Genomic DNA, 14272 nt, shown 5'->3' on the forward strand with positions numbered 1-14272 from the left:
AAGACAAAGTACTTTTTAATCACGTTGTACAGAAACAAAAGTAGATGTTCTGAAGATGTAGAAATTTTCATGGCATGCATTTCAAGAAGGTAACTTCTGTCTGGAGACACATCTTGCATTTCTCTTCACCTGTTTATAGGCATTCTAAAGTAACGAAGGAAGTACAAATGCAGGCAAATAAATGATAAATAGACTGTGAAGCCAGGGCCCAATTTGGCTCTGATATATATTCCTCACTATGTACGCTATTCAAGGATAGTCTTTTGATGGCTTCATAATTTTTTAAATACAAATTTTAAATTCAGAATTTCCTATTTTTCATGTCTAATTTAGCCTAGTTGCTTTAGGATTCGAGACTTTTAAAAAGCATGACAAAGTATTAGGTATATTTTACTTCTTAAATAAGGTTTTTGGAAAAGAATTTCCATAGGTATTAACAAAATATTTCAGCAGCAGTCATTTTTCCTTTTGTAGGAGAATTTTTGATATTTTGAAGCTCTTCCTAGCTAAAATCAAAATAAAAGTGTAAAACAATATCTTTACCAAAGCAAGTAAAATAATTAGTGTTTCAGTTCCGTAATCCTGAAGTATTTTTGTTTTATTTAAAACCTCTTACTTTATAGAAATGTAATTTCTCAGCACACACATTTTAAATCTAAACTTCCAAAGTTTTCATTTTGAAAATGCCTGTGACGTGGGAAATCTGATAATGTTTTGTAATGGAGGTTTAATTATAAACATATTTAAATTTTCAATTAAATAGTACTTGCTAGAAGAACCATTGCTAACCAGTTTTTAAAAAAAAATTCATGTTTATTAGCAATATTAGTTCAATAAGTTATCTACAGAAGAATGCTGATCAGTTACTAAGTTTGAAGTGAACTAGTTGGCAATAAGCATGAGCATCCAGCAGAGCTGTAGTTATCAGTTGACTGCAGTACTTTTTTTATACACATAGATTAAATAAACTTGTAGACTAATTTAGCTCACTGAAATTACTGTACTTCAAATATGTCTTAGAATTCTTCTATAAAAACAAAAAATAAAGAAAAATTAGCATGAAAGCAAAGGAGGAGGAAAAATCACTGACTGACTTCAATGTGGAAATGAATAACAGAAATACAAAAAAGGTAGGACAAATATTTGATGACGTGATAAATCAAAGACCTAATTACTAAAATAGTGTTCCTCTCCTGTCAGAAAAGAATGGGAAATAACACCTTTAGAGTAGTTGTATTCCAGAAGATTTGTAGGATTGTATTCCTGTTAGCAGAAGTTACAAATACATAGACTGTGAGGATTTACAACAAACTTGCCTTTTAAACACCTTCATATGTACAATTCAGGCTTTAAATCTCTTCATGCTTCTCCAGAAAACAATGGTTATGATTGCACAGGCTCAAAAGGATAATAAAATAATTTTCCTGAGTAGAAGCTTTCAGTTGGGTATGTCTTCAGGATGAGGCACTACATACTAAGACTTTACTATCTCTGTTCTTTGCTTACCTGAATTAAATGATTCCCCTAGAGTGGCTTTAAAGGCTATGTCTCTGCTTATTTTTTTGCTCGCAGACATCCTGAACTTAGTGTGCAAGCAGGCTGCTTGGAAGTGCTCCCCCTTGTTGAGGAAGTGATGTGAAGGTCCTTCTAGAACTCTAGTGTTTCTGCCCACTGTCTGCTGGATGGTGACTCCATGAGGACAAGTGGGATGGCTGGAGCCTGCCAAGTCAGACCCAAGTGCTGGGGCTAATGGATATGCAGGAAAGGGCACTTTCCTGAGCACTGTAACATGCCGGGTACCACCATACTTTTTTTTTTTTTTCTGGAGTACCAACTGGAATATCGAATATGTGCTTCTCCAAGTTTTCCAAGAGGTTCATAATGCAGAAAAAGAATTTTTTTGACCTCAGCGTCGTATGTGAGGGTGCTCGTGCACAGCAGGAAAGATGCAGTTAATGTTATTACTGACATTAATTTGAGTGCTTTTTTGAAGACATTTTTATAAAATGTGAGTGACATCACATTTGTTTTTATCAAGTGACTTGCCTACGGTCCCTCTTTTTTACCAGAAATATTTTTCGTGATGCACGTGTCCAAGTCCACAGCTGTTGAAATCATCTAATGGAAGTACCTTCTATGTCCCAGTTGAAAATCTGAACAGTAAATCTTCCTCAAAAGTCTTGCACTTTGGTTGAATTTTTTTTTTAATCTAATAAAGAAGCTGCTTTTTTTTTAGTCTTTGGTGCATCTGTTTAGTACATCATTACTAGAAAAAGTGAATGGTTTCTTAGTGATTTTTGACAAAGCTTTTAAAATTTTATTATGAATGAACTTTTATAAAGGTTCAATGTGAATATGCTTTTCACATATATGGCTATGAAATTAACCATTTGAAAGTTATTCAGCATACAGCTACAGCTACTTGTAAATATTTTATAATATCTGTTTTTAAATTACTGCAACTAAAGATGGGAAATAAATATAGATAACAATTTTTATTTAGAAAGTTAGAATTCTTTTGAGGTCTGAAGGAAATAATTTCAATTTGTTCATTTTCACATCAGCGTTGTTCTCCAAAATACTTAGCTATACAGTATCAGAAAGCTATCAGTTTCTGTGGCCCTGTGACTACTCTGCTTTCTGTCTGTATATTTAATAATACATTTCTCTTGAGCAGTGATATGCATGAGGATTGAAAATACCTCTATAGCCTTTTGACTATAGGTTGTGGTAACAACTTGAAGACTTACTTGAAGCCCTGGCTTTGATAATTCAACATTACATTTTTTACTGTTCATTTTTGAGAAGATAAGTGTTAATGAGTTGTTTCACACTGCAAACAGCTTGGTTTAAATGCTGTGCTGGTAGCAACTGATTTCTCCTTGAACTGATGCCACTGTTCATTTGAAATTGCAGAAAGCAATATTTTAACACTACATTTTAACCCAGATTTAAACAGATCAAAATGGATTATGAAATTAACAGGACAGATACCTTTACTAACATTTCACGTCATCACATACAGATAGCAATGAAGGTATATGGAGTTCACATGGGAAGACATTATTCCAGACAAAAGGACAGGGCCTTTGTTAATGATTGGATATCACATTATGACAAATGGGACATCTTCTTCATAGTTTACCCTTAAATTTGTACTGTAGATTTGAGGCAAAGTCCCGTCTATAGGTCCTGTACATCTCAAGCCATTGCTATGCTGCAATGATTCATTGATTTCATTTCCATCAAGAACTCCCTCAAAATACTTTCATCAAAATGGATGGGTTGACCAAAAAGAAAACAAAAGAAAAGAGGTGTGATTACCATTAAAAACGACCTAGTTTGCACGTCTATTTTCCTCACTAAAGATACGGTGATCTTTAGATTTTTGAAAATAGAATTAAAAGATTGAGTATTCCTGAAAATTAAATACACTGAAAGCTAATCTAAAATCAGTACTGTTATTCAGTATATGTACACAGTTAAGTTTTCCCTGTACAGTGTAAATGCAACTAAGAATAAGCACTGATGATAGGTATGTTTCAGTATCCCTGTAGAACTTCTATTTCTGCCATTTTTTTCCTTTTGTCTTTCAAGACTGAAAGGATTGTAACTGCATATGAATAACTGATATTCATTCATTCTGAAGGAATGTTTCAATCACATTAGTAATATAATATTCATTAAATAGTTGTGTTCATTGGTCAGATTTCTTTCTCTGATAGAGATGAAAGACTATGGATCATATACTGACTACCAAATGAAGTCTCAAATTGAGAACCAAAATTCCCCTGTTCTCAGTATTCATTATGCCCTTTGTATAGTCACAAAGAAATGAGAGTCTTTTTCAAAAGCTTCTTATACGTATTGTGATGCCTATTGTATAGCAGCAATGAGTGTGTTGCATTTTATGTTGCTGTAATAATTTTTTATTTATAAACATATTATAATACAATACCAGACCCTTCAAAATTTTTTTTAATTCTGTGCAAATTGGATTGCGCCTCTGAAAGGAAAGTTGCCTTTCAGTTATTTGGAACCATTGAGGGAGGTCCATACTTACAACTATAAAAACGGCAGCCAGAGGGGGCAGTTATATCTAAGAATTGCCTTTGATGCTGCTGTTACTGTTGTCTAGGAAGGTAGGCTGCAAATGTTATAGGTGGTGTAAGAAAGAGGTAGTGACTGTAGGTGGAAAAAGCATAAGGAAAATGGCAAGGATGGATGGGCTTTGGATGCCAAAACGTCTTGAAACACCTCCGTAAACAATTAGATTTTGCATACCTGTATAATTTTCCATAAATTTCAACAGCTCTTATTTTGTTTGCTACACTCGTTTACTGCAGGCGTTTTATCTGATTTCAATCATATGCTTTTGAAGAGAGAAATTTCAGTTCTGTGTTTTTAATCAGGTCTGAGAAGGAATAATCCATATTCGTGATTATATTTACAGAAGACTCCAATCTGGGAAAAAATATTTGAGGCTATGTTTAGAGTTAAAAATGAATTTAATAATTTGGACAAAGAGTCTGAAAAATACAGGAGGAGAGTCAGTAGATGCAAATACAAGGTACTACATTTAGCCAGGAATAATCAACTTCACAAACATTAAACAGAAAGTGAATGGCTCTGCAGTAGTTCTAATAAAAGACCTGGGAGCTATGAAAGGTCACAATTTTTCTATGTCTCAGTACCATGCTGTTGGTTAAAAATGCAAATAGCCAACTGGTTTGGATAAATAAGCGTAGAACTTGCGTGATGTGATCCTTCAGCAGCCCTCAACTGTTACTGGCTAGGCTCCATGTTGCAAACAGAGTTTTGAAGAATTATATGGACTTATTAGGAGGATTTCCAGGGAAGGAGAATGAGAATGAGCAAAAAAAAAAAATCAGCTGAGAATATTTAAAGAAGACTGAATGAAAATGTGCAAATGGCTACATAAAGGAATGAAACAGTCTCTGTGTCCCTTCTAGACAAACCAGGAGAGGCCAAAAAAGGCATGAGTAAAAAACTCTCTAAACCTTTGGAATAGATTGCAGGGGAGATTGTGGAATTTTTATGACTGGGAAGAATTAGGTATAACTGATCCTGACTGAGGTCAGGAAAATGGATTCACTGACCTCCTAAGGGCATTCCAGCAGTGAAATTCAATCGTCTGACTGTTGCTAGGGTTACATGAGAAAAGTAAATATTTCTAGCAAAAAGCAAGTCTTTTATTTATAAAGAAAATAGACTTCGGAAATTCTTCAGCTGCCCTGTTGCAATTAGATATTATTCATGCATATTCTCTTCTGTCAACATGTACCTGAAATGAAACAATTCCAAACATCTATATTTTCGGACTTTTCAACACAGTCAAACCACTAGGAATTTTGCTGTACCCTTGCAAAAAAAATGCCAGTGCCAAAATATTTGGTATTCATCAGCTGGAATACACCTGGCAAAAAAAACTAATCCTGGTAAGATGTCCCACCGTTGTAAGCACATAGGATGGAAAAGTCTGACAAGTTATCCTAACTGCTCTATTTCTCTGATCTATTTGGGCATAAATACTGAATAGAATAGCATTTTTCACTTTGAAAAGAAAGAGAATTTAATGTTCAGGGAAGCCCCTGAAGTTTATTCTAAACACAGCCTTTTAACCTAATTTCTTTTCACATCTTTTGACTTTGTGGTCAAATGAACTTTTCTTTATACATCATAGTTTTGAAAGGTAATACAATCTAATTCCTGAGAGACAGTGGCTGTTTGACCTAGTCCAAAGGGATAACAAACACGTACAAAATTTTATAATCATGAGCTATAGTAATTAACTTTGAGAAAGACAAAAGAGGAAGAAAAAAGTAGTTAGTTTGACTTATAACCCTAGGGTCTGCATTTCATGTTAGAAATTGTGGAGAATAAATAATAACTTTTGCGGTAAGGAACACTAGTTATTAATTGCTTTCTTTAATCCATAAGTTTGTATACCAGAGGGTTTAGGATGCAATCCAAATTTTTTGAAGAGGTAAAATCTCCATTTTTTATTGCTTCAAGTTCTAGTACACTTGTTGGGCAAGGAACAGTTTAATACAACATTGAGAAAAAGAGAAGCAATTAGCTGGGCTGTCTCTAGAGCTTGAGAAGGTGTATTCTTAAAGGCTAACTCTGGCCGGGAGCTCTAGCTCTCCATAGGCTTGGAGTCAGTCAAGAAACTTTCACTTCAGTTAATCTTTTCAGAAAAAAGTCAAAAATTTGTCAAAATCATTACCTTGTATGGGAACAAAGCATTTTTTGGTAAATGTAGGTGGAGTAAGCTGTCTCATGGTGAAACATACAGATACAGGGAGGAAGGGAAAACCATATACCCCTGAATATAGCTAATACCCTCACCTGAATATGTATGGAAGAAAAGCATTGAAATGCATGTCTTCATCCTTCAGAATCTAAGGGGGGTACTTCATACTTTGCTATAGACCCTGCAGTCTCTGAGTCTAATCCTCTAGTTTTGTAAGAACCTAGAAGACAACCTACCTGAAGCTAGAAGACTGTCTAATGAAGTGTAAAATTAGAATAAGGACTTTTAAGTGTGAATTCATAAATGCCATGAAGTCAAGCACTGATCCACTTTACTTTTTTTGTTAAGCAATCTTCTCTTAGAAGTGCTTTGTATATTAGGGAACCTCCCTCACATTCCTCTAAGCTGATTGGTGAGCTGTAAGTCTTTCTAAGAGAGGGTTGGAAAGAGATTTGGTTTGATTCTGAGAAAGGAAGGTAATATTACCTGCCAGTTTCTAACCCTGCGATTATAATAACTAACATGTATTAAAGGAAAAGACATCACTAAAGTTGAATATGGTAAATTTGCCCAAGATCCAGAAGGCACTATAATACATAATGAAAAAAAAGAATAGACTAAAAGTTCAGTCGCATAATATATCACTCACCACAGCTGTTTGTATGTGATACATGATGCATGTGTTGTGGCTCACCTGCCCCCTGTCTGGTAATCCGTCTCTGCCTGTCCCATTCCCTCATTCCAAACCTTTAAGCAGCTTTCAGACAGCTGCCATACTTCAGAAACAAACACCCTGACACAAAAATGCTGCTTCGCTCCTACGTGTCTTAGAAAGTGTTTTTTCTGCTACTGTTAGCCAAAAGAAGAAAGCACATTTTTCACAGATACATCCAGTTTGAATCATCCTCTAGGCTGCAGTACATGAGTTCCTCTCTACACCTGAAGAAATCTAGGACTTGACACACAGGAACAGGCAAATATATGAAAATGTCATTTTCATTTGATTGTCCAGCCTGAATTATAACATGTAAGCTTGCTAGCAGAGACTGTTTAGGTAGGCTTTGCAGCATTGCAGTTTTTCAATACCTTCTAAAGGAGACAACCTGTGAAATGTCTTCTTCTTGTGATGTAAGTAGTAAGTTGAGGTCAGCCATCAGGAGTGAAAGATGGCTGAACTGAGTCATGTTGGTGCAGTCAGAATTTCATTCATGGTAATATTCTAGGCAGTGACTGAAAGCCAGTGGAAAGGCTCTGCGTGACATCGGTGGTGGGTACTCAGCTAATGAGTAGGTTGGAGAAATACTTACTCTTTCAAAAATCAGAATTAGGAGTTACATATAGTTGTAAGATATTTTGCTTATTACTTGATTTAACTGCAGACTTCAGAATTCAGACCTGTAGCTTTCACTGTTTGACTTTGCACGTTGGTAGTGACTAATTTTACTGTATAAAATAAATATTAATAACCATTACTGTATTAAAGTCTCTTACTAATTGTCTGAACAATTTGCTCTAAATTAACATGACAGAAGGAAAAAACTCATCATTTTAAAGTAAAATGTTTGTGCTTCCACCAACATCATTAACTGAAAAAGTGCTTTTATATTAAAAGTATTTACATGAAACATAGATGTTAAGGCTTTGAACCGAATACTAGAATGAAATTAAAAAACATTACTTGTTGAATCTCAGAGCAGTACAAACTGCTGCAAATACCAGTAACATTCGTTCACTGAAGTATATATAATCTGACTCTTCTAGCAGAGTGACATTCACAGGCTTGTGCAGATGGCTCCCACATGGCCCATGCCTCATTTAAATCCCTCCTAATCCCTCTTTCGCGAATTCCAGTTGGATTTATGCAGTGCATAGTCCTTGCAGTAACCCCCTGCCTATAGTGAATGTCATTCTGTGCTGCCATTTTATTTATATTGCCACTTTAAGCTGCGGTATGTTTACCAAATTAACCCTATATCCTGGCATAAATCAATCTCAGCTCTCTTTCAAAGTTGTGAGTGCTGTTACTTTTACCTTGTTCTTCTTCCTCTTGCGGCGGAATCGCAGAAGTTCTTTATGCTGCCTTGACACAAAGTTTACAGCTGCGTACTCCAAAAGTGCAGAAAATACAAAGAGCAGACACACAGCCATCCAGATGTCAATCGCTTTGACATATGACACCTAGGAAGAGAACAGAGCAGAAGACTGAACATGTTAAAATCACAGATGTGAAGTTTAGTCTTTCACGTCAGGAGGAAGTACGTTAATATCTCCACATCCCAACACTACTTCTACCAAACAAAAGTTTACATGAAAGCTAGATAATAAGAGGGGCAGTAATTCAATCTATAAGCATTAAATATTATTTCTGAAAATGTAATCTTTCACAAAATGTGTTTACTGTTTATGCCATTAACCGTTCCTCATAGTGTACTGTGGATTTGATCACAAACCAAATAATCCACAAGAATCTCATGCTCTGCCTCCATTTGTCCCACTGAGATCTGTCAATGATACTAAGGAACCAGAGGATAGCTTATAGTAGGACCAGTGGGAATTTCTGTATTATAATGGATCTGATTTAAAGTTCCTGGCATAGAAATTAGGTAGAAGAAGGGAGATAGATGGAGAACTCTGATATGTTCATTCTCTGCTAATACAGGCATGGTAAATCAAAGATGTAGTTCAGATTAGTCCTGTAATTTTGACACAGTGAAAATACTGAAAATCAATTACAGAGTAGATGAAATGACTGCAATCCTTTATTACCAAGCTCAGCTACAGGGCATAATGCAAACTAGGAAAGCAGGGCCTGTTCCCTCTCTGTGTGAAGATTTACAAGAGCTTTTTCATGTAAGCCAACATAACCAAAACATCTGTAGCTCTCTTTGGTAACCTCTTACATTCTTGTTTTCCAGAGTTTTTATAGCATTCCGTTTTCTTATCTGTTTATGTTACATTTCAGAAGCATTCAGATGCATGTATTTGAGGTGCAAAATGCGCTCACCTCTGTTAGGGCTATCTATTTTACTCAGAAAAAGAATCTAATTAACAAATTTAAAAATGCCATGTTAAAACTAAGACAGAAGTGGACTTCGTGGATTTTTATTGTATACAGTTTATTTCTGTTAACTGCAATGGCGCATGAAGAAGGTCAAGGAATAATCCTTAAAATGAAAATCTTTAAAGCAATGACAAATTAAACAGAAATATACTTTAAGCTATTTACATTGTGTAATGAACCATTCTTTATACAACTATCTGGAGTTATTTAGCCTCCCATTTTTCTACATTTTAATGTAAATATATTTGTAACTAGTGAGTTAATTTATAATATAGGCAGGTTTTGGGAAAGGATTGTCGTTGAAAACTGGTTGGAGTCTATGAGCTTTAGAAATTCAGTCATACCTGCTAGCCTGTCATTGGATACTGGAATCTGGAAAAGGACGAGCTAGTCAATTGCTAGGCAGCATTTATGTAGTACTGAATAACATTTCTTTCATCACTAGCTGAGGTTTATGGCATTTGGTAGATATGTGGTTAGCTAAATAGTTGAGGCAGGAGAGAAATAGAATATATTTGATTGGTGACTCAAAAAACACCTAAATATTTCAAAATTCTTTATGTCATTTAGAAGATGCTTAAGTGCTAACAATTAAACACTTATTATAAGGTTGACTGACGGTGTTTATTTGTCACATAGCATTATGACTTTACACTAATGTAGTACCAACAAAGGAAATTCTGCCTACCTTTGGAAGAGATGCTCGTGAACCTGAGCTTTGTGTTGTCATGGTCAGTACAGTTGTTATGCCTAAAGCCACTCTGGCTGGAGCTGCATCCATATTGATCCAAAATGACACCCAGGAGAGAATGACGATCAAGAGGCTTGGTATATACATCTGGATGAGATAGTAACCCATCTGTCTCTCAAGGTGAAATCGGACTTCAATACATGTAAACTTTCCTTTTCACAACAAAGAAGAAATATTCAACAGAAATAGAATGTTCTTTACTGTCAAGAACTAGTGCACCCTCTAAAGAATTTACACTGTCAAATGTATTTGTTATCTAATGAAAGATGAATATTTTGTTTTCAGTGATTTTTAGTATGTACAGTCCTCATTATAAGAGGAGTATCTACTGGAAAGAAAGCAGACAGAAAAATTGAAAATTTAAGAATTTGATAAGCTCTGGAACTCTTCTTTCTCTATAAAAACAAATAGATGACCAAAACAGAAATCATTATGACATAGGAAAGTTCCTCTGTGCAATGAAGTGTTATGCCACTTTTTTGGAAATATTGCTGTATGCAAAAAAAAGTTGCTCTCTCATTGTGTAAAATCTACATTGTCTTTTTTTTTAATTTTAAGCTTAATGTAGTAAGATTAGTGTGGCGTATCAGTAGGAGATTCTGCTAAATCTCTCCCTTTATTCCCATCCAAACTGTTCTGACTCAAAAGTACGACGACTGAGATTCAAAGAGAAATCAAGGACTTGAGCTCAGGCAACTTTAGGAAGCCGATTAAAAGGCCTAACTTTTCCAAATACTGAACGTCAAGCAACTCCCAAACAAGTACAAAAGACCCTATTGTTTGCTCACAGAAATGCTCTTGCTCAATGCTAGTATCAGTCACATATGAATGGTGCTGAAGGCAATGCTGTTACTTTAAATAATGTATACATGAAAGTTTCTCACAGCAAGAAATACATAGATTTCTTCCTTATTTGAAGGAAAACACTTCCTAATTCTAAATTTAACAGGGAAAGGTATGTAGTTATTTGTTTCTTAGAGATACTAAGTGTTTTGGTTACGTTTTCCAGTAGTTTTTGATAAATATTTTCGTAACCCTTTTTTATTTCCGAAAATGGCATTTTATAGCAAATTATTCACATTAATAGTCCTTTAAAATTTATCATATTAACAAAATTTATGTAATGGACTGATTTATGAGCTTATCATATACTAATTTAATACATTGTGTATTATGCTGCAACAATGGTGTTAGGCATACAGAAATGAGCTTCAGATAAAGTCAAGCTGCTATGTTTTTATTTTAGGCTTATTAAGTGCTTGGAAATATCTTCTGAATTTCATTATTTTCATAATAGTTCTCTTAATAAGTCATTAGTTCTTTCTATGATGTCATAATAAAAGTAATTGTAAGTAATTGTTAAAAAAACATATTTAGATAGACACTAGTTAGGATGTTCAATTTTAAAATGACATGAATTTCTCAGGACTTTTATATCTGCCTGCTCAGTTTCTGGTTCCGTTCCTAACTGATGGTGCTTTCTGATTCCTATCTACACTCCTGAAATCTGTGTCCCAAATCCCAGCTCAACCATTTGCTGCCTCAGCTTCAAAACTGATTTCTGCTTCAATCAATGCATAAAGTCCTGGTTTAACAAAGCGAATGGCAATTTTGGTGTTTACATCAGAAAAGGTCAGGATTTTCCCCCACATTTCTCTTCCAGCATCTTCAAAAGGATATCTACACCATACAATCTTTCACTTAACAGTTCAGCAGAACCTGCGTAGCTAGAAGTTCTGCTCTGACCAGCCATTGTCAGAATCATACTCTTCATCAAGCTGGTCCTTACCCTGAAGATTTCTTTTTTGTGACATTTGTTCTGTTAATTCCGCAGCCTTGGACAGCAGCGGTCGCTCTCTCATACATCATAGTAAATCATGGCGGTGAGGAGTGATGGAAATGCATCAACCAAATCTAGGTCTGTTGCAAAGCCAGTTTATTTGGCATCACATCAGCAAGTATTACAGTTCAACAAGTGACATTTTCTCCTTATAGGATCCTATATTCTTCTTTCAAAACAAATTAGGAAGAAAAACTAAGGAGCATCAGAATGGTTAATATATGCATAACTGGTGTGTCAATAGACATTGGCTGTTGCTTGTACATTCTTTTTCTCTCCAGAGAAAGGTGGGATAAGAGATCCAGGTCTCTTTCCTGAACACTCAGGTGGGCTTGAATTATTACAAAGATCTCAGCACAAAAATACTGTGGTCCTAAACAAGGAGCAATAAATAATCTTTTAGCTCTGATGTGGATTATTTTTAAGTAGTTGCAAGTTTGTTAAGTTTGTCTGAACTAAGGAGGAAGAGAGGAACAGCTGTGGACAACAGAACCCTAACAAAATGAAAGATATTCTGAATAAAAAGAGGGCAAAAGGAATACATTGTAACCACAGAAAAGAAGAGAAAAGAGGTGGGATTATGAAGAGGCCAGAACTAGAACTGAGTGATCTGTCAGGGGAATTATACTGAATAATATTTTTCTTGGTTTTGTATTTTTGTAAACATTGGCCAACACAAAAAACAACCAAAACTCAAACCATTAAAAAGAATTAAAAAAAAGAGTCTCAAAGTGGAAAATATCTTTGCTTAACTCCACAGAATGTGTGACTTAGACTTCTGCTGTTGTCTTAGGCCCAGTGAGTTTATGGACACGCCAGTCACCTGTCCACTGCTTCCCAGTCAAGACCACTGTGTTTCTCATCTGCTCTGTTCTGGTGTAGCCCTGAAAAATGAACTCAATATGTGGCAACTCCCCAGGCAGACTGGTGGCTACCCAGCAGACACTCCTCTGTCACTGCTTTGCTGACTGTTGGCTATGTCACCAGTGGAAGACAGCACAGGAGAAAGACAGCAGCTAGAAGTCGGTCTGAGCACTGCAGTTGCAGCAGTTGCTGGTCTAAGTGTGGAAGGGTTGATGTTAGCTTGTGCCCTTCCTGGCTGAGATCAGAACCACCTGCATAAACTTTGCTAGTGAACAAGAATGGAAAAAACCCCATTTGCATTAGCAGAAGTGAGCTTCAGCTAGGAGGCAGCCAGCAGAGGTTGTGCTGTTGTTTCCCAGCTGAAGCCAGCATCCAGTCGTCAAGCCCCTTTCTCTTCCTGCATTCTAGTTCGAATTCAAAGCCAGGTTAGCTGTGGTTTAACCTATTTGACTGGATACTTGAATGGATCAGAAGAGACATATCTATAGAGTCATCTCAGCTGGGGAAAGAGACAGACAAGCAGCTAAGAGCATTGCTCTAATTCATTCACAGTACATAAAAGGTAAGCTCTTCGTTCATTCTGATATGCGTTGTGAATGTCACAGAGAGCAGCTAGGAGGTTTATATGAAACCTTTGTGGTATTGCAGTTTTTCTGAGGCTGAGTAACAAATTAACACATGATGCTGGTTTCAGACCACAGCTAAATATAGACATGCACGCAATCCATAGAATGGACAAATTTTTGTAATGCTAAAGAAAGAAGAGCTATTAAGGGCTTCCTAAATGATAATAATTTTTCCCTGAAACAGAGGTCATGTCTTTGTGTTTGTAAGTCTAGCCAAAGCAGGGATTCAAGTGTGATACAGGCACCAAAATTGCTACCTTGCTGCATGCTGTACCTATGCGTACGAAGTGAATGTACTGGTATATATGCATGTGACCTTGCATCTTTCTCTCTTACACATGTTCTTTGGTAACATGTCTCATGTCAGATCTGCTGGGATGGCATGATTTCCATGCAATGTCCACACTGAAACCAATATTATAGTGGAAAAATGTATATTCTAGTCAGTATGTACAATTTTTCCTTCCCCCAGAAAGTCCAAGTGGCTTTTCTTGGAAGTCAGTGTCTAGGTCACATTCTTTTCTGATAGTTGTTGTTATGGCCAACTGTGACTAACCCAAGAAGAGCATTTTTCTACCTTAGCACACCTTCACACTGCACAGCCTCCTCAGGCTGTGGCAGGTGCTGTTTAAGCAGTTATGCAGGCAGCAGTATGCTTATGTGGTTAAAAGACACTTGCAGCACTGTGGGATGTACAAGGGAAATCAAGCCTAAGTAGTTGCTTTGAGGCCATAAGCCGTCCTTCTTTTCTGTTTCATCTGCCTCAAACTGCTCCAGAGGCAGTAAGTAGCTCATAGAACATCAATATATTTGTCCCCTTTTAACAACCCTTAAGATATCACTTGAGGGAAGC

General features: G+C 36.1%; 1 protein-coding gene across 4 annotated transcripts in view; it reads right to left on the reverse strand.

Annotated features, from left to right (window-relative positions):
- GLRA3 (glycine receptor alpha 3) overlaps window positions 1–14272 on the reverse strand; it is a 113935-nt gene that overhangs the window by 24334 nt on the left and 75329 nt on the right. For 2 of the 4 annotated variants that reach the window (XM_075421738.1, XM_075421736.1), the window contains exons 7-8: window positions 10027–10241; window positions 8309–8455 (exon numbers count right to left, since the gene is read on the reverse strand). In XM_075421738.1, coding sequence (XP_075277853.1) covers window positions 8309–8455; window positions 10027–10241 — 362 coding nt within the window. Of the gene's footprint in view, window positions 1–50; window positions 145–3145; window positions 3266–8308; window positions 8456–10026; window positions 10242–14272 lie in introns of those variants that run through there. The other 2 variants (XM_075421737.1, XM_075421735.1) reach the window with 2 other exon arrangements.

Source organism: Opisthocomus hoazin, chromosome 5, assembly GCF_030867145.1.
Source record: "Opisthocomus hoazin isolate bOpiHoa1 chromosome 5, bOpiHoa1.hap1, whole genome shotgun sequence".
Taxonomy (NCBI): domain Eukaryota; kingdom Metazoa; phylum Chordata; class Aves; order Opisthocomiformes; family Opisthocomidae; genus Opisthocomus; species Opisthocomus hoazin.